Below are 24,609 nucleotides of genomic sequence, written 5' to 3'. Positions count from 1 at the left end.
CTGTGGTGAGGAGACAAGGCTCCTCCGCGCTCTGTGCTCAGGCTCAGATACAAGGGGCTACAAGGGGCTGAGGGTTTGCACCTTGCCCATGTTTGCAGTTGCCTCCCTAGAAAAGTGCTGGGCTTCCCCATGTTGTTGCCCTGAAGCCCATGAGCCTCACCAGGTGTGTGGCCAAAACCAGACCCAGCCTGACCAAAAAGCTGCTTTGCTTCCCTTATTCACATATATTAAAAAGCCACTGCAGTGAGTGTCCTCCACACAAGGGTACTCTGTGCTGGGCCCTTGAGTGCATCTGCTAAGCAACACAGCTTCTCGTTATGAAACTGTTTTTAGGCTGTTATTTTTCAGTTTCCCCCAGAGGTGACCTTTCCTTGATTTACTGAAATGCAGGAAGAAGTTCAGATAATCATAAGAACATCCTGTTTCAAGCCACATCTCCAGGATTTGTGGCAGTGAAATTAGATAGGCAGTTTTGTTATTCATGTGCTGAGCTCTAGAATAATAAATGTCATGCTTGCATGTATTTAATTTAATTTAACACCAGTCCAGACATGCAAAATAGTGTAAGCACTGACAGGAATGTTAAATACGGACTAACCAGTTTCTAAATATAACTTCTTGGGTGCATGTTTTCAACTTCATGCTTTTGCTGACTTGACTTGTTTGGAGATAAAAGGGGAGATAGAAAGCAACTCCCTTCCAATGTAAGAGTGGATTTGGAATAATACCTCCTTTAACAGAGTTTTGAAAAACAAGCCTCTCCTTGAGGCAGCCAGAAATTCAAGCTCCCCATGGCAATGGGGCTGTGCTCCTGAAATGGCTTGTGGAAGACAGACCCTGGCATGGGAGCCCTCAGGTGCTGTAAATGCCTGCTGGAAACCAGCACCAGGCATTTCCCATGGGGCCGGGAGCACCACAAAGTGCATTTATAGATGCGTGGCACTTCCAGGGAGCTGCTGGGGCATGTTTAGTGATGGCATGAAAAAAAAAAAACAAAAGAGGCTGTTCCATGGTGAGTTCAGGGAGTTCACATGGGCACGGGAGTGTCTTACTCTGCGGAGCTGCAAATTTGAAGTTAGGCTGCGGCTCGCAGCAAGAACACGGAGCCTTCCCAGGGAGCAGCCACAATATCTGAGACCCTGAGCACTGACCATGAACAAACCCAAGTCAGGGGTTTGCAAACAAGCACTGAAGTGGTTTGATACTAAGAAAGGTAACACTGTGCTTTGAATGTGGGATGAATGTGCCTGCTGCTTCAACACTAAAGCCGATGCCTGTGATTGCCCAATCGCTAATAAACCCAGTGGTCACTGCTTCACCCTCTCCCCTCCTTTGGGCTCAGTCTTGCTGCATCCCTCATGGACAGATGTTGCCTTGCAAGCAAGCCAGGCTTGTGTCATGTTATAATCTAAACCAAACAAAGCCTTGCAGTGACACAGATTATGTCTTGTCACAACAGACCTGTGTGATGGACTAGGAAAAACACCCTGGGTTTGCTGCTCTGTTTGTCATACTGGTGCCTCCAGTTACTCCAAAATGTAAATTCACAGGGAACAACAACTTGTATGTGTGGGCTTGCCTGGTAGAAGTCTTGATTCAGCAAAATATGAACACATTTCCATGCTTATTACTCAAGACAGTGACTATTAATGTCACCAGTTGTTGCTAAGGACAAGGTAATTATTAAAAGAAAGTATGCATTAAGATAAACATAGATGATCAAGGGCATGCTTATGTCAACATAGCAATTCAAAGCAGAGTCTTTCCAAGCTCCAGGAAAACCTGCCATACTTGAACCTAGCCATAAAACCTGAGTCTCAGGCCTTATCAAACCTTAGAAGGGTGGAATTCTAAAACTATTTCAGCTGCTACAGATGTGGAAGAGTGCTCAGCTCTGGCAAGTTACACAGATGTCTCTGAAAACCCTCCTAGGTACACTCATGCATTCCTGAAAATGCCTTGGCTCTAAATGACTCCAACTTCTAAATCTCCCTTTCAGAAGTGAAACAGGCACTTGAAGGTCTGGGTTTGGTGAAGATAAAGTGGGAGCTAAGATGCTCCTGGATTTCTTTTTTTTTTCTCCAAAGGGTCTTTTGTTCTCCTTTGGCTCTCTAAGACTAAGACCTTCTCACTAACAGTCTTTTAATGTTTCCTAAACAAGAGTTTCTAAAGGAAATGCTAAACACAAACTTGTCTGTTCAACCCACATAGTTCAGTGAAGGTGAATCCTTAAGGCCTCCATTAAAAATCAGTACAACTCATTTTAGGTCCCAACCCAGACTTCTGTCAGATTTAGCATTTTTGTCAAACATTTGTCATCACTGGTGGTAATGCCCCTATTGCTTATGTTTAGTAACCAACAAATGTTCACACAGGTATCCTGTCAAATCCTCATTATTCTGAATTATCTTGATGTGGCTTGCTATTGCATCTGTAGGCCTGGTTTGAGTGAGCTGACCAGCTTCCTGAGTCATGCAGTACAACCTGCTGTCTTAACAAATAAATATTACTCTGAGTTATAACTTTTACATGGAAAACTAAGTTTCCAGTAAAAAGACATACAGCAGAAAGGATGAAACTTTATAAGTAGTTCAGAGCTAACTAAGCCTTCTTGTGACAGTTTCCTGCTGGGTAATTCATCCTCTTATAGCCCTTCATCCCTTTTCTCCTTCATGGTCCTGTCCTGCATGGTGTCCCGCAAAGGACAGAAATACACCCTCCACTGTAGGAGTGTGAAGAGACTTGAGTTCATGTTTAAGTGTAGACTTAAATGCTATGTTGGATCGAAGCCTTTGTAGCTGGTTTCAAGGCTGAAATGAGTGGATCTTACTGCTGCAGATAGATGCAACAGGAGGATTGATGTGGTCTGATGGCAGTGCATCTGCTTGTGCTGGCTTTAACTGAGCACTGAGGTCTCTGCAAGGTCTATCTGTATTTTATCCCAATGGCAGTGTCACACTGTTTCCTAAGACCACTCCCATCCCACCTCATGCCCTCTTTATGCAGCAACTACCAGGCGATCTACTGACATACTTCTGTAAATGCCAGGTTTTCCCTCTCTGACCTTCCAGGTTTTTCCTCTCCTTATCCTGACATCTAAGTTCTTGCAGCTGGAATGGGAAGATTAAGCAGGTCTGGTGGACAAACAAATCAAATCCTTACTTAAATCAGGCCCAAACTCAACCCTTCTAGACTGTTATTTAAACTTGAGTATGTTTCTTTCAATGCTGCTTCAAGGCAATGCCCAAAGGTAGAAGAGCGAGCTCTGAAAGACTTAGAAAGGGCCATTTAATGACATTTCCTGCCCAGCCCTCAAGCACCAGGTTTGCCTTAAAAGAAGAGTTTCTGGCAAGTTCCAGACAAAATGATGCCGACCTTCTAAACAGAATCCCCTAAATCACTAAAAGTAGCTGAATTTTGATAGTGGAGTAACTTCTCTCATCCTTACAGCACAAGATGAATGTTGACACAGGCTGTGAGTTGTTAGACAACTATGTATTTACATTTTTAATTTAAAGTTCTCTGCATGAACAAGATTACAGTAAACTCCATCTCCCTCTAGTATTCACAACCCAATAAGCAGGATTTAAGCTATGTGTGCTTGTAATCATAGATGCACCAGTATGTGGAATAAGGAGTAATTATGCCAGGCACAAAGAATTTTTTCATGCTTTATCAAGAGCATAAAAGAGCGTTTCATCATTTTTGTTCCATGATGAAACTTATCAGCATTAGTAGTAACTTCATACAGAGCAACCAAGATGCAGATAAGACTTGTTTCCCAGGGAAACTAGGCAAAATACTTGATCTTTCCTACTATCCAGTTCTATCATAAAACCACAACCCTTCCTTCCTTCCTTCCTTCCTCCTCCCTCCCTCTGCCCTGGACTGTTGTCCCTCCCCAAACCTTGTGAAGTTGGAAGATCAAACAGTTTTAATCTGTTCCCACAGAGAAAATAATCTAGGCACAAAAATGACAAGTGAAAAAAAGTTTAACAAAGGAGGTAAGTGAAGAAAAAAAGTCCCATTTAAGTGAGCAACCTTTCCTGCAGGACGCAGGACCTGCAGAGCCGAGTCCTCTCATGGGAGGATTGCTTACTCATGGAACCGCGGTCTTGACGTTAGTGTAATTGCTCCAATAAAGGAGTGCAAAAGATCAGTAGCTGGGTGCCCTCCCTCACTTACTACACTGAGATTTGGAAAAGTCCACAGTTAGACATCGAAATCCTACTGAAACCTGACGGCAATGAGTATTAATGCGCTCAAGCTGTTCAAGCTAATCAATCCATTTCTAGCAAGTACAGCAAGTGTGAGTTTTCAGCAGGAAATATCAAATATAAATAGGACATGAGCTAACTAATGAGTTTGACTTATTTGGCACAGTACACTAAACCATGTCTATTAAAATATTATTAAACGATGAGATCATCAATTATAATTAAACCTTGGTATGCCACGTGGCTGCCACACCAAATTGTCTGTCCACAAAGCAGAGGTTTTCTGCCTTTTTTTAAACAAAGAGACTCTTAAGTAGTTCAGACATGACATTTCCGTTTTGTTTAAAAAAAAAAAAAAAAAAGGAAAGGAAAGGAAAAAAAAAAGATTAAAAGGGAAATAAACCATCACGGGTAGGAATGGTTTTATCATTTGTCTTTCAAAGGGCAGACTTTTGGATTTCTCAGCTAGTAGACTAAAGCTCTTTGGAGAATTAGGCCATTCCACTTACCACAAATGACATCCCTCCAAGATCCTGTATGTAGATGTATCTGTGTGGGAGTCCTTTCTCAGAAGAGCAAAGCAATCTTGAATATCTCACATAGGGAAAGGCAGGCAGATGTTTATGACAAATGTCTTCTGTATGCAGTTGAGAACCTAACGCAGCTGTGCAAGCACAGTCTGTGCAGGAGCTGCTCACCTGTGCTAAGGCTAGAGGCCAGCCCACTGCTTGCCACAATGTTTGAGCCGCAGTGGGGTGGAAGTCTCACAGGTAATTAATTGAATCCCAACAAGTTTCATCAAAGTCAGCACTTGATTATGGGTGATTCCTACATGCATACCTGTGCACACACAGGTTTCAGTGTGAGCCCAGAACTCAGCGCAGTGGCATTCAGCCCCTCCAGCGATGAGTACATATCAAAATCCTCCACCATGGTACTACTGCCTGCCTGGCAGGGCAGGGAGAGCTGTGCAGGCTGCAGGCAGCTGCAGGCATCATGGAGGGGAGGAGGCAGGGAGAGCACCCACCCCCGGCTCATTAGTGCTCCTTATTCTGGCTGACTGCATGTCATGGCACAGCGAAACGGACAAAGTTACACCATGGCCAGGCATAGAGCAGTTCAGGCACCTCCTGGCTCCTGAAGACGGGAGATCTCGGCCTTGCCCAGGTTTTATTTCATCTAGACTGAATTTAAAATTAGGCAGATTATTTTATTTTCTAGTGTGAATGTGCTTTTGTTAAAAGGAAGTTGGATGTGATTTTTACTACTGGACCAGATTTTGCCTTGATTTATATAATCAGTGAAATCCCATTGACGTCAATGGAGTTGCCTGGATATAAGTAAGGGCAGACTTTGGCCCTGACGTTCATGTCATTTGTGGTAATAACAGGAATGTCCTAATTCTCCTAAAGAGTAATCAGAGACCAAGAGCACAATTACTTTAACAAGTGTTTCCGCTGCTTCTTTACTTGAAATTTACATGAAGTTTTCTGTTGTTTTTAACCCTTTGTTCATTTCCTTAAACTAACTTAGTTGCCATTGCTGCAGAAGACAAATGTAATTACATTAATTTCACAGATCTATTAGATTATGGGAAGCCTAAGAGAAATACTCCTATGTCATCTTTATTTTTATTGATGATCTTCCAAGATCATCTTCATGATATGAAGGTGATGATATCATACTAGTCTGGTACAGTTTTTCCAATAGCTCAAAAGTTGCTCAAGAAAAATATACAACTTGAACATATGTCTTCTTTAAAGTATAGTCATTTTAAGTCATAAGATTATGGTACATTCAAACTGTGAATAACATTTTTCTTGGCTTGATGAACATCTCTCTCTCGGGCCATCCAACAATGAATGGCTATAGCTCTGTGGGGAGGCTGTTGCCAAAGGAAGTATATTTGTACCTTCCAGAAGATGTTGCATCAGAGATAATGGTGAAGTAGTTCATTTCACAGAACTGAGAAAAATCCCTGGTGCATTGGATGTTCCAAGTGCCCTCATGGTTACTCAGAAAGATCTTACTGTAAATACAGACAAAACCTCTGCCTAGAGCAATTGACACTGTAAGCAAAAGATAATGTAATGTGTGTGATTTGCCATCAGGCAGCTGCTGCCTTTGAAATACAGCCTCAGCTGTTACATACTTTTCTATTGTAAAATAACTTTTACTTTTGTAAAGTAGAGCAATTAAAAGTTCTTGATCTATTTACAGAAGAGGCAGTTCATGTGGTATTTCCATGCTCTGTTTATCAGTGTGCCAAAATCTAGTTCTAGAAGGAAAAGACCACTTTACAAACTCAAGTGGAGATGCAAATCACCTGCCCTGGATTTCACTTTTATGCTCATATCAGCAATAGTGCATGCTTCATCATGGTTATGCTGCTTAATTGGACTTAGTATCTGAAGGCCACTTTGCCACTTTACAATCATTAGTCTGCAATGTCTTTTCCTCAAAAGCAATTTGTTCTGGATTTGAGCTAGTGACCCTCAAGAGTAAAAATGCTGTGGCTCTGAAAATCTTCCTGCTCCTCCTGCTCAGACGAACTCAGGCAGCACTCTACCAACTCCATCTCCCCCAGTGCTGTGACTCAGGACAACTCGCTTGCCACGTGACGCCAGAAATGTTTTTGGTTAATACATCATCTCTAAGCAATGCCGTCTAGAGACATAGTAAAAGAGAAACAGTAGCTTCAGTAGTACAAAACTATTTCTAAAATGTAAGATTACAGTTCTTTTTGAACACAACTTTCTTAGGAAGCTAACCAGCTGCACATTACTTCATAACCTTCGTAGCCTCTCATGGTCTGCTCCTGCCCTAGCTCACTCTTCAGATCATCTGTGCTTATTTCCTGCTTTCTAGGAAGTGATACATTTTCAAATACAGTTATGTAAAATTGAGCATTTCAAATATATGACCTGTATTTGTTTCTCTTAAATAAATACATCCATTCAATAGTGTGCTTGTGGACATAAAAAAAATGGAGGCAGCTATGAAAAGGGAGGGCAGAAAAGAACTAGGCCTAAGTTAGATAGCTTTCAAGCACGAAAGGTGTATGTTTCCCAAAAGCATCTAAAAACTAGCCACCAAATTCAGGTATCTTTCAAATCTTTGCATTTCTTAATGAAATTATCTCAGTGCAAATGACAGAACTTGTGTACTGCAACACCAGTACAACAAGATGAAGCACCTTACCTGCTACCTTGACCTGGGTGGGTCTGCAGGCTCTGCATGGCAGTACTTGGAACTCCTCTGCCTGGTACATGGAGTAGTCAGTGCTTGCAACCACCAGCCTGTCTCCGGGTTTCCATGAGCTCACATCATCCACCAGATTCAGGACTGTGCTGTTCACATTGGTGTCAATGGTTACCGTAAGCTTTGGTTTCACTGAAAAGCCGAAATGGCAGGGTGGAGAATTCAGTTAATCTTATCAGAAAATGCTTGCTCTTTTTTTGTTGTTTTGTTTTGGTTTTTTTTTTCCTGGATCACCACCAAAAATGATGATCTCCTAATGCAACAAAAAATAGTTAACTCTTCCAAATATGGTTTTTACTGGCTTTGGTTTGGAAAGCAAGCAAACAAGAAAGTGTTTTCCTTTAGCTGCAGGCAGGTGGATTTTCCACTAACCCCAGGGCTAAATTTAAATGTTGCTCTTAGTGGTTCATTTTCACCACACCCACTTAGCAGCAGCACTTGTGGGTGCTGGGCACTGTTATTTACAACAGCCAAGTGGTCTTCAACGCAATGACTGCTTTTTCCAGCAAAACAACCATCTTCCACCCTCCTTTTCCCGCCAGCTGAACGCCAAGGAATCCTAATGACCTGTCTAATGACCAGGTTAGGGACAGCAGTGTTGGAATTAATAACTACAAAACAAAGTATTACTTTCAAAACCTGTTGTCTTTGCACACTTTGATTGAATAATCCTACCTCATCCCAAAATGCTTTAGCAAAAGTCAAGATATTTACAGGAAGGAACTTGCCCAGTATTTGCCATAGCCTTGCTGGGTTTTTGAGACACCACCCTTTTGCCTCTGTTAGCACTCAGGAATTTTTCCTGAGATAAATCTTCAGCCGTTTTATCTGTGTTCACGTCAAAAGCCCAGTAGAAGTTTTAGCTTGGGAAATTACTCAAGTTGTCCTTACACCAAACAAGAGCCAGTCATGAGAAGACAAGTATTTCTGCTTTTCCCTGGTCTGGCTTTCAAAGATGGGGCACATACCAGATCTGCCACACAGGAACCGTACTCTGTAGTTCTGGCAGCCCTCGCCCGTCTGGTCCTTGCCATGGCACAGAAACCTGTAATCGTGGCCACTCTTGTAGAAAACCTCAGTTGTTAAATTAGCTCCATCAAGCGTCATTGCCTGGAATGAGAATAGAAATATAAAAAAGGTGATACCTTGAGGTGAAGCAATTTCACCAAAACATTGAGGCTTTTGCTTTGTTTTGGCTGATGCACAACAACTGTATAACAAAACGGGGTGACTGTTACATGTACTATCCAGCAGGCGCTCTAGCTGGTGCTCAGACCCAGCTCTTTTATCCACAAGCTGCATAGATGATTGCTAGGTGCATGCCTTTCTCCTGTATCTATGTTAAGACCATGTGCTTTTTTGGGAGCAGTATTCTGAGCTTCACTAACATCTGCCTTGGTGCCCTAGATTTTCTCTTGCCATTGGTATGAGGGCAGATGAAAACACTGAGCACAGATGTTTGCACCCAAATGAACTAATGGTCTCAAGCCTCTTCACTGCACTCATTTCATTGCTTGTGGCTAGACTATGTCTGAAGGTTGCCGAAGAAAGAGGTGGGGATCTTATTTCTTCTTTGCATGGATCAGTCTCTCTAAGCAAAAAATCAAAGCTGCTCCGATACCCATTGCTCCAAAAGGAACAAGAAGAGTTGGCCTTTTCTCATGTACAAGTACCAGCCTGCAGAGCTGCCTTGAGAAAAAAGGCTGTATCATACCAAGAAGCAGTGCAATATGTAGCCTCTCCTGTATTCCTGCTGGGGCAATGTCACCCCTCAGGGTCATGTTAAATTTCACAGTCCAGCTCTATAGCTTGCAGTTCTCTTGACCCTTTCACAAAAATGTGATGCGTTGCATTGGGCAATCCAAATAACATGTGCGCTTTAAGAAGGCACAGCAGATAAGCTGTCTTTCAATGAAGGGTCTGGTCCTGATTTTGTCACTCAGGCAGACCTTCCTTACTAATACATACACCCTGCTGCCATATATAGGATTAGCACTGTCAACTGAAGGAATGTGCCTCTGGCTGTGCCGCACTTCTGTTATTATCATCACATCTTCAATTTTCTTGGATGTAGCATAGCTGGAGCAGGCCAGCTGGTATAAATCAGTGTAACTTTGTGAAAGCAATGAGCAACACCAGATTACACTACCTGAGGATTTTCCCTAAGATTGGCAGGATAAACTGAAAAATGTTGTTTCGCTTTTAATATACTAGAAAAAAATGCAACTGTCATTTAAGAGTAGGTTAAAAAAAGTTTGTTTCTTGAACAGAAGAATATCTTTCTTGTTTCTCTTTCAATACACATGCTACAAGGGGCTGTATCATAACAAACATCCAACCCCTGTTTTGAACTAAGTTGTCACTTCTAATATATGTATATGGAAGCAGAAATTAATGTGGATTTGCTAAGACCTGGCAGAAAGTTATAGGGCAGTTTTTTCCTCTCTGTTCAAGAGGAGATTCTTTATAACATCTAGCCTTGGAAACTTTCACTCATACTGTCAGCATTCCCGCTTACTTCAATAGCCACATTCTTGTGAATAAGGAGAACTCCACTGGTTCAGAGTATGCAGGAACCTTAGATTCAGCCTCCCACAGATATGGAGTATTTTATTGGCTTTTGCTAGGCAATGCTTCTGCTGTAGGTGTTTTATCAGGTAGACATATAAAGTGTAAGGTGAGCATTTACAAAAAAAAAAGATAAATGCTTGGGTATTGTTTTTATTTTTTGGCCTTAGAGAGGCTTTTGCAGTCTCAGAAAAGGTACATGATTTCTCCTCAGTATGCTGGCCTGATGGCATAATTATAGTGTTTAGCCCCAGAAAGAATTAAAATTTCTTCCCACAGAGAAAAAACAATTGACTCCAAGAAATGGCTGCAAGCTCGCTGTCAGTTTTTTCCAACCAACTACAGCTGGTACCTTTACCACCTCATTACATTTTGTGATCAATTTTTTAGGTAGGGTCCATTCGAGGACCATTTAAAAACTCTGAAATGTTCTTTTTTTTTTTTCCTTTTAATCTTCCAGCAGGGAACCACATATTTCATGATAGCATCTGTGCTGTCCGTGAACCCATCTGTATCCTTTTCATGCCAGAAGCTAGAATTTACTGAAAGGAGCTCAATCCTATAAACTTTTGTCCCAGAAAGATACAAGACTGGATACCAGATCTTGTTGGTTATGTATTAGAGAAGTAAAATCATTCCTGTCTGACAGGGACATCCCTTACTGACAAGCACAATTATTTTGGGGTTCAATGTCAGTCCAAACAGGATTTGCTCCTCTAAAACAAGTGGTAAACTAGCCTACCTGGATGTCAATGGGTTGCCTACAGATTTTATCAGGATGAGCAGCTTTGAAGTCAGAAAGCTTCTCCATGTCCTTGGATCTTGCTTTATTAGGCTTCTCAAACCACTCTGTCCATTCTACATCTGGAGACAAGTGCAAACAAGAAAAGTAATTTGAAAGTCAAGCTTAATGAATGCAGCAAAAATGCACGGAGCATAATACAATCTCAGATATCATTCACAAGTTTCTTCACTGATGATCTGATTCCTGCCTCTTCCTGCCAGTCTGTCAGCCGCTTCTAATGATGCTGTGAAGTGTAACCAGCCAAGGGAGAGCGGACTTATTAAAAGCTACATAGCTGGAGTATGCAGTATGAGCATTATTAATAGCTATGGATTTTGGATCTGTATCGTCATTAGCTGCCTCTTCTGATCTTCAGATCAAGTTACGGCCTGTTACTGTATGTTGTCTGAAACATGGACATGATGACTATGCAGTCAAAAGAACTGAGAGGTTGTATGTGATCTCTTAGATGATAAGAGATGGAATTTCATACCCAGTGCAGTAAAGGAAAGAGGATCCCGGTTATTCAGAGAGTCCTGGAGACAACTGGGAAAAGAATCTCTGTGTGTTCTTTACTTGGGTTAACAGTGACGTAAACAGCAGCTAGCAAGTCCACTCTTCCCAAATTGAAAAGTACTGCAATTATAAGGGTGATTCACCCTATTTGTCAACTGTCTACCACTGAGATGGCATGCAGATCTCTTACCTTGAACCCACTCACTAGTTGAAGAGATGTTAAAATGTTCTCCATTCTCAGCTTTGAATAGTTTGAATACTTTGGCCACAGCTGATCCTTTGTGACCTGTAAAAAAACCAAAACATTGATTAAACTACTGAATGCAACCGATAAAAGTCAGAACTGAAAAGGTAATAGCCCACATGTGTGTTTGCATATTTTGGCTACATTATCTAGATCCAGCCCTGCACAGCTTCCCCAGAAAAATTTACTGGTCTTGGAATAAGGCTTCAGACACTTTTATAACTGCTTGGACAATCAGGAGGAAAAATCTTCAAAAAATCAAGCAAGGATTAAAACCACAATGATTTGTAATACACTGCTATTTTTATTTGATGTTGCAGCAAGCCATGTTGTTAGCTGCTCTTGAAACTGTCATGAAAAGACACAGACTCAAGTCTTCAGCTTGCAAGAAAATGGTTTTGCACTTGAGGTGTTTGAGGCTACCAATACAGGATACACTGATTACATTTTCAGCTGGTGTGAACTGGGTTTGTTCCATAGCTTTGTGTCTAAGTGAGGCAGTGTCGGAGCATAACGGAGTTACATGGATTTACACAGGTGCAGGATCTCACCTCTTATCTCAGGGTTTGGATAACCTAGGTTATACTCCACTCAGCTGCTTCAGCTGCATTAATGGGAAGAAGCAATATATACAGAGAGCACTCAATTAAATACATCTAACCATCAATTTCTCCCAGCTTCAATGTAATGTCGTGTCAAGTGAAAACACCATTGACCAAATTAATCTCAGCCGTAACTCCAATAACTTCCAGAGATAATGCCAAGCCAGTATTTTGTCCATGAATTACCTTGATATTCAATATGGTCTTCAACAGAAGAGGAGGGATTTCCTTTAACGGTAATAAAACTCCACGGGTGCCTGAAAAATGAAAATGAGAAATGATCACATTATGTCATGTATGAAATGCAAATTTTTTATAGCCCAATGTTCTTGCATTTCTCAGGGGCACCACATTAAAAACAGTCTGATTAGTGTGATAGGCAGCTTGGTTAAGATTAAAAATATCTTAAAACTCTATATTTCTTCAGTAAATATATCAAAAGAGAAAGAAGTTCAAAGACAAATCCCTGCTTAATACACTCCTAAAACAAGTGTGTTTGTCTTTTAAATGAGTGCTTGAAGAGGTTTGTGTGACAGACCCATAGGATGCTTGTAACTCCTTGGGGAGCTTGAATTTTTTTTCTGTGTGTGTGCACACACACTAAAGAATATGGGAGAAAAGCCACTCCTGCTTAAATAAATTTAGCTCATGCTGAAACGTTGTGTATCACAACTGTCTTTGGAATGACCCCTGAGAATTTCTAATAGACTGGCTGGCAAAGGGCAACAAAAAAATGAGATAGTCTCTGGGTATCTATTTTCCTGATTTTGAATAGTGAACAGGGATAAATGTTTATGAGTCTGAATTGTCTGTTCAAATCTGATCCTATATCAGAAGTAAGTTCATTACTGCCTGATGGTAATTGGTTGAGCAGGTTCAATAGCTATCAGCAACATTGGAGAACGACCATATGGGTGAGCAAACAATGGAGACAGAGACTGAAGTGCCTCCCAACCTTAGAGGTGAACCCAATTAGAGGGGGTCAGGAGGGAGTTTAATATTCAAAATAGAAGTAGTTCAGGCATATCTGCTCTTAATGACTAGCAGAATAACAAATATCCTTTCAGGGTTGTAGGCTGTCACCCTGACCCTGAATATAACCAACTGTCCCACAGATTAAATCATGTCTCAGTGGGTATAAATACACAGTGATTTCAATTGCATCACGGTTCACCCTTGAGTCTTGCAGGTCACCTTACATTTACCATCTGCTGGTACAGGTGAAGTGATAAAGCACTCTGGGACTTCAGAAGAAAACATATACAGATGTTGACAGGTAGCCACTAAAATATGCACAAATCACCACTGGCATGATTTGCACTTTGCTGGCATTCACAGCCCTGGGCTTTGGGGTAGGCAGGAGCAGGCTCTGGGGAGCACTGGTGCACCCCACGCCGTGCCGAGGCCCCATGCGCGCACCAGCCCTGGCTCCCCAAGGGGAGGCAGTCCCAGCGGCACGTCCTCAGCCCGACCACGGCACAGGCTCAGCAGAAGCTGCCAGCACAACTGCCTCGGGAGCCTGCTAGTGAGCCAGATGCTCCTGCTGGAAAACTTGCCTGTGCGCCAACTGCTGAAGGCACTGCCAGGCTGTGATCTCCATCCAGGGAGAGAAGGAGGATGCGGGCAGGAAGGACACTTTATCACTCAGCAGACAAGATAGATTTTTTTGGGGGGTGTGGTGGTGGGGTGGTGTGGGGGGTGTGCGTGTCATCAAATTTGAAACAAATGACAGAAAAGATGACGACCCAAAAATAATCTAAAGAATAAGAAGCTATCTAGTTCTGCAACTCAAGGTTTGGCCCGATTTCACATGTTAAAAAAACCCTGTTTCTCCCAGTTATTTTATCACTAAAATAGTTTTAAAGTCATTCAACCCTGACACATAAGGACACATGCAATGTGTTTGGACTATATGAAGTGAAGAGACCGGTAAGTCCAGAGCCAAACCAGTGAAATTTCAGTGGGATTCCAAAAAGAACAACTATGTCATCAAACGCAGAAAAGCTTTCTTTTAATTTATTAGTAGAAGGGGAAAAAAATAGCTCAGACTTAAAGACTAAACTCACTTTTCAAAAGGACAACAATAGAGGAGGAATGCAAGATTTCCCTTTAATTCCTAATGTTCTGGACTCAGCAAATAGGCCATTGAAAGAGATGCCAGGAGTGCAGAAACATTTTTGGATAAATCACCATTGCTCATTGGCTCTGCTACAGCAAGGGGGAGTCGCACAACCTTACAATCTGGTTGAATACGGAGCAACTGGAGATAGACAGGAATTTGTCCATGTAAACCCTGCCACCACCCCAGTCAGAAAACAGCCCAGTCTATGGCTGAATAGCCTGACTCAAGTGACACCTCACCAAATGTGAAATAGAAATTTCCTAAGCCAAATTACTGCCTGGGGCTTAGACTGTTATTGCCTCAGTGATGCCCATGGTCAGCCCCAGCCATTAGCAGGGAGCTGAGATTTGACAACCTGGATTCAGCGGGACCAGCCAGCAAATACTGGGTGCCAGGCAGGGAGTGATGAGAGTGCATACATGGGCATGTTAGAAAGAAAAATCCATCCACTCTCTGTCAGAGCCTTCCTTTGCCATACAGGTTAAAGTATGTACGTGTATGTGTAATTTTCTCCTCCTGAATATTTTTTTTAAGATCTTCCAAAAATATTCCAGAAAGCTCCTGTCAGGTATATACATCCTTATTCATAGTTATAGATGTGTCTGAAGTGTAAACTAATATGTCTAAATCTTGTTACGCTAAAGTGAAGTGGAAGTTTAATTTGCATAAGGAGAAAAACTTGGATACATCTGACAAAGCTGCCTTCCTTCCACTCTGCCATCCAACTGCCTTTGTAAATCTGGTCCCAGCTGCCATCAGACAATGTGTTTTCGAAAGACGATGACCTTAAATGCTGAAAACACTCCTAAAAATAGCTTTTTAAATAATGCACCAAGATGCAGGTATTTTTCCACATACCAGTATGCTGGTAGGAGATAATATTTACCAACTACTACCACATTATGGTACCCACTATGTCCCTATTGTTTATGTAAGGAAATATTGTGGTATATCAGATAACAGCATGGCAAGGATTAGCTTTTCAACTGCAAACAATAGCAACGTTGAAAGTCACACTTCCATGGATGAATTTCTATGGTATTTGCATTATACACATTTATGGCAAAGAAGTGAGAATCTAGCATTAAAACACCACAGCAGCCTAAAAACATCAAGTACAATTTACTTTTATGAACATATGTGAAACCCATCAATTTCTTCCTGTTGCACAATTGGAAAAAGAAGTATAATGTTCAAATCTTTTTCTGTTTCCCTAATTTCAGTCTTTGAAAAGAAACCCAGCAGGCTACTGGGCTTTAATAGGGGTTCTGTGTATTTGACAGCAAGCATTGCACTGATGGAGATAGTCTGGTTTTGGAGACTATTTCTGCAGCCTTGACTGATTCTTTGAAAGGCATTATCTGGTGCACAGGAATCCCTGTAATATTTGACACAACCTCTTCACCAACTACCCCAAATCTTACTCCATCTGCATGTGCCCAGCTGACACTTGTCTGGTCCCACAGACTGCTGTATTGAATCACTTCTCCCTACAAGGCACTTTTTTTTTCTCATGTTCTGCAGTGACCCTCTTCATGCCACTTAAAAAAAAAAAAAAAAAAAAGCCTACATAAATCCAGATAAGCACAAAAATATAATGGCTACAGTTGGGTAAATAGCAAATATTCTCAACAGCGTGTGTGCCAACATAGACACGGTATTGGCCACAGAAGTATTTACAGTCCACGCATAAATTCATGCATGCTAAATTTCTGTGCCGCATGAATCCCTGAATATTTATTGGTCAAGCTGAAGAATATGCTGTAGGTATGTCTATATGTATTTAGCCAGGGTTACATGGCTATTATTCTACCCTCCTTAATGTTCAGCCCATCCAATCCACTGTGTGTATGTAGAAATGCTTCTTATATCTCTGGGGGATGGTTTGAAAATAAATTGGAATAAGTAACCTGCGGGAACAATATCTTGGAAAAACATCTCTTTTAATGTGAATCATACACTATTCCTCAATCTGCTAATAAAAATACCCAATATAGACACTCAGTGCATCTTAAACTATCTAATTAACTGCTAAAACTTCACATGGAGAAGTTTCCCTCTTCTTTTTTTCCATGTGAAAGACCTTTGTGCCTTTGAGAGAGTGGAATTATTTGGACATCTCAGGAGCATAATAAAGCCTCTGTGCTGCAAGAACTGGCAGAACTGGCACATACCTAAACCCAAGGTGGAGGAAATGCTTGCTGCCCAGTTTGGTCATTGCTTTCCTGGCCGAGTCGTCCAAGTTTCTAGATCCTTCATCGTTCACTGCAACTGACAGGATCATGCCATTCGCAACTCTGCCCAAATACTGGGCAAGACGTAGGCTTTCCTCTTTTGCTCTGTAGGTATCAAACCTGAAGTGATAAAAACACCCGAAAACATTTACTTCAGTGAGCTTCATGCTTTATGTACTGAAAACCAAGTGCTATAGAGAATGAACTCTTTCATATTGTTTACAGTAATGATATTATCCCGTTGCAAAAGCACTTGTCTAACAGGGTATATTAGGGGTTTCTGTTAAGCCAAACTGATTAAACTCTAGTTGGCAGAATAGCAGGGCAGCAACACTACTTACTCTTTGGTTTTGGAGATTACTGATCTAGAAAAATTTGTGTATACACGCAATAACACCCATTAACAAGAGGTTAAAATCCGTGTTTCTGAGCTTGCTGAGATGCTGTCTCCAGCCTGTTCCTAAAGATCCTCACATGTAGACAGTTGAAAAGTCACTCACCGATCTGAATGGACAACTGCTCCCGTCTTTGGGTCAATAACATGGACGATGACACCTCGATGGCCCCAGCTCCTTTCAAAGTAATATCCACCTTCTTCCATGCCACCAGGATGAAGAGTTTTGTTTAAGAAAGTCCAGGACAGCTTTTTCTTTCCATGGATCTCAAGAGTGCCACCCTTACTTACTCCAAGATACTTCTGCCCAAAGTAGGGATTCGGCTGGCTGCCATCATCCGCTCTGCAGCAAGAAGGGAGGAAAAGAACCAGTATTGGGTTTGTATCTGGCAGTCAAGGAGCCTCTCCCCTTGTTCTGCTATGGCCCAAGGAGAGAAGTGTCATGACTTGCCATGCATTTCTTTCAACTTCTCTAAGAATCAGCAACCGCCCACAGTGTACAAGAAAAAAAAATATTTTAATTAATACTAGCAACCACGGAAGACCGACAACTATCTGGAACACAGATTATACATGTTATATTATTTATATCCAGGCCAGAGGAGGCCTGAAGCCCAGACAGAATGACACATTTGTGTTTTGAAATTCTGGAGGAAGTTAGGACCCTAACCAGCAGCTAGGAGGTCTAGTTGTTGTTAAATATGAGTTTGGCATCCTTGAAATTCCAAAAGATCCTGTATCAATCTGCAAGACATAAATTTATTATCCTTTGGCTCATCACTCTCATGGAGAAAGAAAGGGTGTTTAGGGAGGAGAATTTTCAGAATAGATTAACTCCTCAGGTTTTAAGCCAATTCTGGAAAATCAGTTTGAGTGGTGGCAAGGTGCGTGCTGATTTTCTGGCATGCCCAAATACCCCAGTATTCATCTCCCAGTAGGATGTGAAAATCGGGACCAAAACTGTGTCGATTTTTTACAGACCATTTAAATTGTCTAAAAAGCTACCCAACTTTCCACAGAGCACTGATGATAATATCTGAGAAAATGTAATTTTAAGGAATGTTTTTGTTCCCTGTTGTAGGAGAGAGATCCTAGAAAGTTCTAAGATAATATTTTATCATGCATACATACCGCCCATATAAGATGATAACCACATTGCTTTGGTAAGGGCATATCTCACTGCCGATGTGTAACTCTCCATCATGTTCAATGAGTATGTGTCTAGTGCGCAAAATGATAGGCTGCACATCGTCTTTAATGACCAGTTTTCCTAAGTAGAAAAGTTTATGACATTTGCTTTAACACACAGCAGCTCATCAGAGGTTGTGATACCATTGTGCTAAACCTAGTGCTGGGCTGTCACCTCGATTTTTGAAAAAGTCTGCCCATCATCCCCAAAACAGCCCTCAATACAAATCCTAAAGATGTTACATAGTTTTTATTCAGTCCAGTTCTTGAAGAATGCAATTAAGATTTGTGTTGAAGAGGACTTATCCAAAACTAAGTCAGAAATTCAGAGTTGAGATGAATAAAATCTATTCATGCTTGCAGCCACCAGTAACACTGTGACTCTGTCCTTAGAGACAAAAAGGCAGATATGCATCTGTCCTGTCCTGAGACCCTGTGAACACAACTATCGCAGTATGATGTTATCGGGACAAAGATTTAGTAAAAAAATGTTTTTGAAGCAAGTCACAGAAGTAGAACTAACGAGTATACTGAGCTACTTCTGTAAATTCTCCAGAAAGGAGAGCAAATAGGTAGATTATAATGGCTAAAGCACCCAAAGCATCTCAGCTACCACCCACCCTTGTACTGAATTAAAGCTCTGTTTGTCCAGTAGCCACCCAATCCTCCGCAAGAAGCAGAAAGCTCTCCCAGCATGAGACAGAGTGATTTAAATAGCCACTGTGGAAATCACACTTCACCCATCCTTGCCACCAGCATGTTTTACCTCCGTCAGTAATGTGGATAGAGTGGACAGTTGCAGAAGAAGACAGAAGGAGCTTCCTGCCATTACGAATTTCAATGCGGTTTTCTTCATTGTGACCTGGGTTCCAGCTTTCTAACTCAGGATCCTTATCAGGACATGCGACAGCTGCTTCTGCTGGGTAGAGATGGAGAGTGAAGATAATTACTGTTTGTTCAGTGCAAGACAGAAAGCTCCATATCTGGGCATCTTCACAGTATCATTCTCAGTACCCCCCTTTGCTGACTCCCTGGAACACAGCAATATCTCAGTGCAGCAGAGTACATGTGGGTCATGACAGAAAGAAAACAAACAACAGCTTAAGCTGTATGGTTTTGAGTTTTTTGGAAGCAAGGAAAAAAACACTACCAGATGCAAAGGAGCCTTGCAAGGATGCAGTTTCCAGAAAACTACTTGAGAAGAGGCTGTAACTGAGCCCTTCCTGCAGTGACATTCAGCTCCTTTCATACCATCCAGACACAAAGCCTTTCCCAATCCCAGGGAAGATGTTGAAGAAAGGATAAGACAACTACTACCTTTAAAAATGCCCCCAAAATACCTGTGTGGTTTGAAAAGCTTTGTTTAATGTAAAGATGTTAAAATCTGTTTTTTCACTGGAGATGGAAAATAAAAGTGCTCAAACTAACAGGAAAACACAAAGAACCAAGGAATTACCAGTCCACCCAGTAACAAAGCAACAGAAATCTCAAAAGAGCAAGACTCTGGGTTTGTGAGATTTTCCAGGCAGAAGTAATGATTCATTCACTTCAGATTCACACATCACCAGTCTCCATACACAAATTTGATTATGGACTGCCATGACGTGTTAGTCTAAATGGCTCTCATACCAAATCCAAGAGTCTCATGTTGTAAGTATTTACTTAAGATAAAATATTTCCCTGATATAATCTCACTTGATATGTGAACCTCACATCTTACTCTAATAATCAAAACTGTGAGTGTGAGTCCCATGTGTAATGCATATTTTCTGAGGGTAGAAACCTTTCTAATCCTAGGAAGCTGAGGTCAGTGGAAGTTTGAGCCCTTTGCCATCAGAAAGAGTTGGGAGTTCTCACCAGCTCTCCAGTTTTTATCCTTTGAAACAAAAACACCACAAGGAAACTACAGGATCCACAAATCAATGCTAATAGACACATGATAAACACCTTGACTGTGGCAGGGTTATATCTCTGGCACCTGGCGTAGTAGAGTTGGGTGTGTTTTGCCCCACAGATACTAATGCATTCAGTTAATGGAAAGGACAACGACGTGAATCCATGCATGGAAACATGTCCTGGTGCTGGTGTAGTTGACAGCAAGCTATTGTCTGTGCTGCCACTGTGAAACATGAGGACATCCGTAATTCCACAGCAACAGAAATAAAATCTGTCCATCTGCATTGAGTTTCCTCTCAGATTCCTCCACCAGCTTCACGTCTTAAGAAAACAATAGAATTGGTCCAGCCTCTGCCTTAAGGTCTCCAGAGACCCACTAAATACCAGCTATCTGAGGTAAGCAAGAGACATTTCATGTGGGCAACATATGCCTTGGCTCTCTGCAAATTTATTCCATATACATGTAGTGATCAAATGAGAGAGGGCTAATAATCTACCAGGTAGCAAGTCAAACCTGATAAATATCCAGGCCTGATTTTGATATCACTTGTGCCAGATGAAAACTGGAAGTATATCAGTAATTTCAGAGGTACTTTTTCCAATTTACAGTAATTGAAGAAAATAAGAAGGAGTTTCTGGGTTCCTACCAGAAGACACACAGAATTAATAAGAGTTGGAAAAGAGAAATACTCCAGGCAGGAAATGGGACTTGCATTGTAAATAGATGTTCAAATATAACTGTAATACACACTGACAACAAATACAAAAAAACCCGAGCTGTTATTCTCATTGGAACAAGGATAATAGAAAAACTTGCTCATGATGAGAAGCTAAATAAAACCAAAAGAATTGATTCAAATGTAGAGGTATAATTTATCAACTAGATTAAGTGGACAGGATAAAAGCTTGTTCATTTTTCCATTCACTTGGCTATGCTAGAGCTATGCTAAAAGAGCTTCCTGCAGTCTCAGAAGATGGCTTGTGCCCTCAAAAGTCATTATTTAGAAACAGAGAGGTAGTCAGTGAAACCTAAGGGGAAATCAAGAGGAATTTACGCTGATGATTGGGATGACAATCAGCAAAAGCCAACATAATTCAGAACAAAGGACCCAAATTCCCAATTTCATTAACCAATTTGAATCAGAGAGCACTAGCTGTGCACAGCACCCGTATCTGCTGCTGCAAGGACACTGGAGGGCTGAGCATCTTCTGCCAGCTGGTCCAGCTACCTTGCCAGCCTGGACTATTACCCTCATTGTCAATTTTTAAGTAAGAGTACAACTTCTACCCAGCACAAGGAATTAACTGATTGTTTTGCTTCTTGACCAAAAGGGCCTGAGCACAGCAATGAAAGGTTGCTTCATACAGCTGCAGCTTTTGGGGCAAGACATATGGTCCCTTTGTTTTAAACAAATGCAAACCCTCAAATCAGCCCTATTTAGAATATGCATATCCATCTTCCCTTTTCCTCTTTCCCTAACCACTTAGGGAAAGGGCTGCTCAGAAGAGACAAAAGCCAATGGGCAGGGATGTCCCACTCCAGATCTTTTTGCTTTCCTCATCTGGGCTTGGGTAATGCAGCAAAATGCTTGACTTCGCCCCCCACAGTCACAGCTATTAGGACCTGATTTCTTTTGTTGCTTCTTTGTGGCAGTTTTTTGGATTTGGGTTTGTTTTAAGAACGCATGGCAGAGTCTAAGGGACTCCTGAGGGTACTTCACCTGCTCAGAAATTCCAGCCTTTGCCACTCCAGCTGCCCTCCACAGGGAATACTGGCACATCAGAAAACTGCTTTTCTCATGAGTTCTCTCACTCTGTTCTTGACTCTTCTTATACGAAGAAGAGTGAAAAGCTGCTCTATCTAAACCAGAAGTGTCTTTATTTAAAAATAATGTCACAAACAATGCCCTTTCCCCCATGGTGGGAAACTTACCTGTGCTTACAGAAGAGATTACAAACAGAAGAAAAATGAAGGTTTTGGCCAGATATTTGGAGGTAGGTGGAGCCATTCTTCAGGATTTTTAATTCTTAGGATGGATATCTGTGAAGAAAGAATATTAAGCAAATGTCACTCTTTTTTCCCCCAGATCATGCAAAACCCATTCACTGCACACACAAAAAAAGGTTATATCCAGCTTTATGCCAGCCCACATCCACTCCCATTCAGCTTATGCCTGAGAACACCTTGACGCTGCTGCGGGAACAGCCTGAAGAGAGCAAGAAACCAAGGGTAGCTCCTCACCCTTTGTTTGGTTTAGGAGAAACCCACTTGGGAATCCAAATAGACACTCAGAAAGCAACCACCAGATGTAACAGAAAACACCTTAGGAATGCAGTATAAACATGTCCAGTGTCAAGACTCTCTAGGGCTGAATATTCACATGTGCAAAAAGGTAATGAAACACAACAGAGAAGGCGTTTGCAGAGTGACAAATTTTCATGAAGTAACCTTTCAAGAGCACCTCTCTCCCTCCGTACTACCCACACATTTTTAGCAATGGTGTTTTGTGCACCCCCAAGATAAACCATACTCACACTTCCAGTCAGAAGCATGCAGTTTCTTAGATTTCAGATCCAAGAAAATATTGCCTATTTAATGTGCCAGCCCAGAATTTTCTTGCAAAACCAAAAGCTGCATTTGAAACCAGGCTACCTGATGTTGTTGTCATTTCTTCAGTAGCCAACCCCCAGCAAAAACAAACAAGCAGTGCCATGAAAGTCAAAGTTAGAATTAATGTGATTCTCTCCAGTGGTTGATTCTGCAGCTCTGCCCCATGCTCATGACAATTTATTGACATGCATATTCACAGTAAGGCAAGGACACCCCCTTCTGTGAGTGTCAATGCTCTGTGTTCATAAGGCGCTGTTTAAAATTCACATGTAGTCCTTGGAGCTATTAGGTTTATCATGTAAGTCAGTATCTGAGAAATATCAAAGAAATTTATTTGTATCTGTCATGTCACATCACAATAATGAAATAGGATAAACATACGTATCACACAGCTTAGACGCAAAAAAAGCAATTGGAAAAAACTCAAGGGTGCCCCAATTTCTTTATTATAACACATAATAAACAAAATAACTCATGTTATTTTTCATGTCACTTGTTATTATAAACCAAGCAAAAAATAAAACCACACAAGAAAAATATATGCAAGAAGCCAGGATTTAGTCTGGAGCAAATTTTACAGTATATATATGCAAAACACGTCTGTACTTTTCATAAAGGTGATATAGCTCGAAGTGTAACAATACGTTCAAACCACATGTGATCCAATGATTGTATTAAAACTAGCATTAAAACCAGATTTGTCAGGAAATATCCCAGCAGGAAAATGTTTGCTTGTTTTGGTATAGTGTATTTGACAGCCATGAGCTCTGGAAACAGCATAGACTCAGGGTTCGGTACAGTATATCAGGTGCTGAAATGCTGTTACAGAACAGTAGAAAAGAGGAATGCACTTAGTAACGCTATAACTTTGAATGATATACATTATCAGAGAGCAATAGCATCGCCATGGAATTTGTGGCAGAACCAGGCTGCACATGTCTGACGTTTTAACAGCATTGACCATCAACGTTTGATAAGACAGGGCTCTTTTAAAGGAACATTATCAGGCGTACGCCCGAAGTACAGCAGTCACCATTAAAATGTCAAGATTTATTAGCGATTATTACACAGCCTAATCTGCACACCCAACCACTAGATTCTGCTTTAACGATAGAGGAAAAACTAAACAAGTGGTAATACTACAGGACTGTCATTACAGATAAACAGTGTTTCTTATAGCTTGGACACGTTAGTGTTGCATAAAGCCAGATTCCTACTGGTAAGGTATTGGTCATAAAATACAATTAGATGATATAAGAGTTCACAGAAATAAAAAGAAGGGATTGAATTTTTGACAGTGATCACAGGCATTTACTCTCCTGTTGCTTCATAGGTAACAGAGAAATTTCTTTACTCTGGCCCATTAAAAACTCAGAGTAGCATCTCTGCTCCATCCAGCTCATGATTTTGTTTTGGACAGTAACCTGTAGCAAACTGGTAGGAAATTAGTGTAAGAAATTTCACAGCCTTTGCTTCCTTTAGAGCCAAGAACTGTGCAGTACTTACCATCAGGTTGTGCGAAATGGCTTCTGCTATTATATCCCTGGTTGCTCACCAGGGGCCACTTCCCTGATTACATCCATCTTCATCAGCAGAGATCAAAACAAGCAATCAGACGTTGGAAAGTCTGTCATTATTGGAGGTGTCAGCCGTGTGCCAGGCTCCAATGTTTTTGTAGTGTCTGATCTGCCACAGTCCAAAGAATATTTTGCTTATTTTTTGACTGAGGTAGGGTGTTTGATTCAGCTCGCAGTGAGCCCGAGTTCATTGCAATGTTAGTATTAACTGGCACTCGGGTTGGAAAGGCTGAGAGCCGAGAGGGCCAAGAGGATCCGACTCCTCTGATTCAGCTCTGACTAACACACTGGCGCAAAAATGCTGCTCGGAGGGTAATCTCAAGAATTTCCCTTCAAAGGCTCTCAATTATGCATCTTTCTCAAATATTAGACACAAACTAGTGCCGTGTTCAATT

General features: G+C 41.3%; 1 protein-coding gene across 2 annotated transcripts in view; it reads right to left on the bottom strand.

Annotated features, from left to right (window-relative positions):
• The window catches only part of CEMIP (cell migration inducing hyaluronidase 1), a 117,256-nt gene that overhangs the window by 33,951 nt on the left and 58,696 nt on the right, over window positions 1-24,609 (bottom strand). The window contains exons 2-11 of one of the 2 annotated variants that reach the window (XM_064456271.1): window positions 21,960-22,067; window positions 18,897-19,049; window positions 18,074-18,212; window positions 17,049-17,285; window positions 16,489-16,668; window positions 12,379-12,449; window positions 11,537-11,632; window positions 10,789-10,910; window positions 8,447-8,588; window positions 7,419-7,610 (exon numbers count right to left, since the gene is read on the bottom strand). In XM_064456271.1, the coding sequence (XP_064312341.1) occupies window positions 7,419-7,610; window positions 8,447-8,588; window positions 10,789-10,910; window positions 11,537-11,632; window positions 12,379-12,449; window positions 16,489-16,668; window positions 17,049-17,285; window positions 18,074-18,212; window positions 18,897-19,049; window positions 21,960-22,035 (1,408 nt within the window). In that variant the 5' untranslated portion in view covers window positions 22,036-22,067. The remainder of the gene's footprint in view (window positions 1-7,418; window positions 7,611-8,446; window positions 8,589-10,788; window positions 10,911-11,536; window positions 11,633-12,378; window positions 12,450-16,488; window positions 16,669-17,048; window positions 17,286-18,073; window positions 18,213-18,896; window positions 19,050-21,959; window positions 22,068-24,609) is intronic. The other variant, XM_064456272.1, reaches the window with a different exon arrangement.

The sequence above is a fragment of the Phalacrocorax carbo genome, chromosome 7 (assembly GCF_963921805.1).
Source record: "Phalacrocorax carbo chromosome 7, bPhaCar2.1, whole genome shotgun sequence".
Classification (NCBI taxonomy): domain Eukaryota; kingdom Metazoa; phylum Chordata; class Aves; order Suliformes; family Phalacrocoracidae; genus Phalacrocorax; species Phalacrocorax carbo.
The sequence above is the reverse complement of the archived record's forward strand: the minus strand, read 5'-3'. Positions and strand labels throughout refer to the sequence as shown.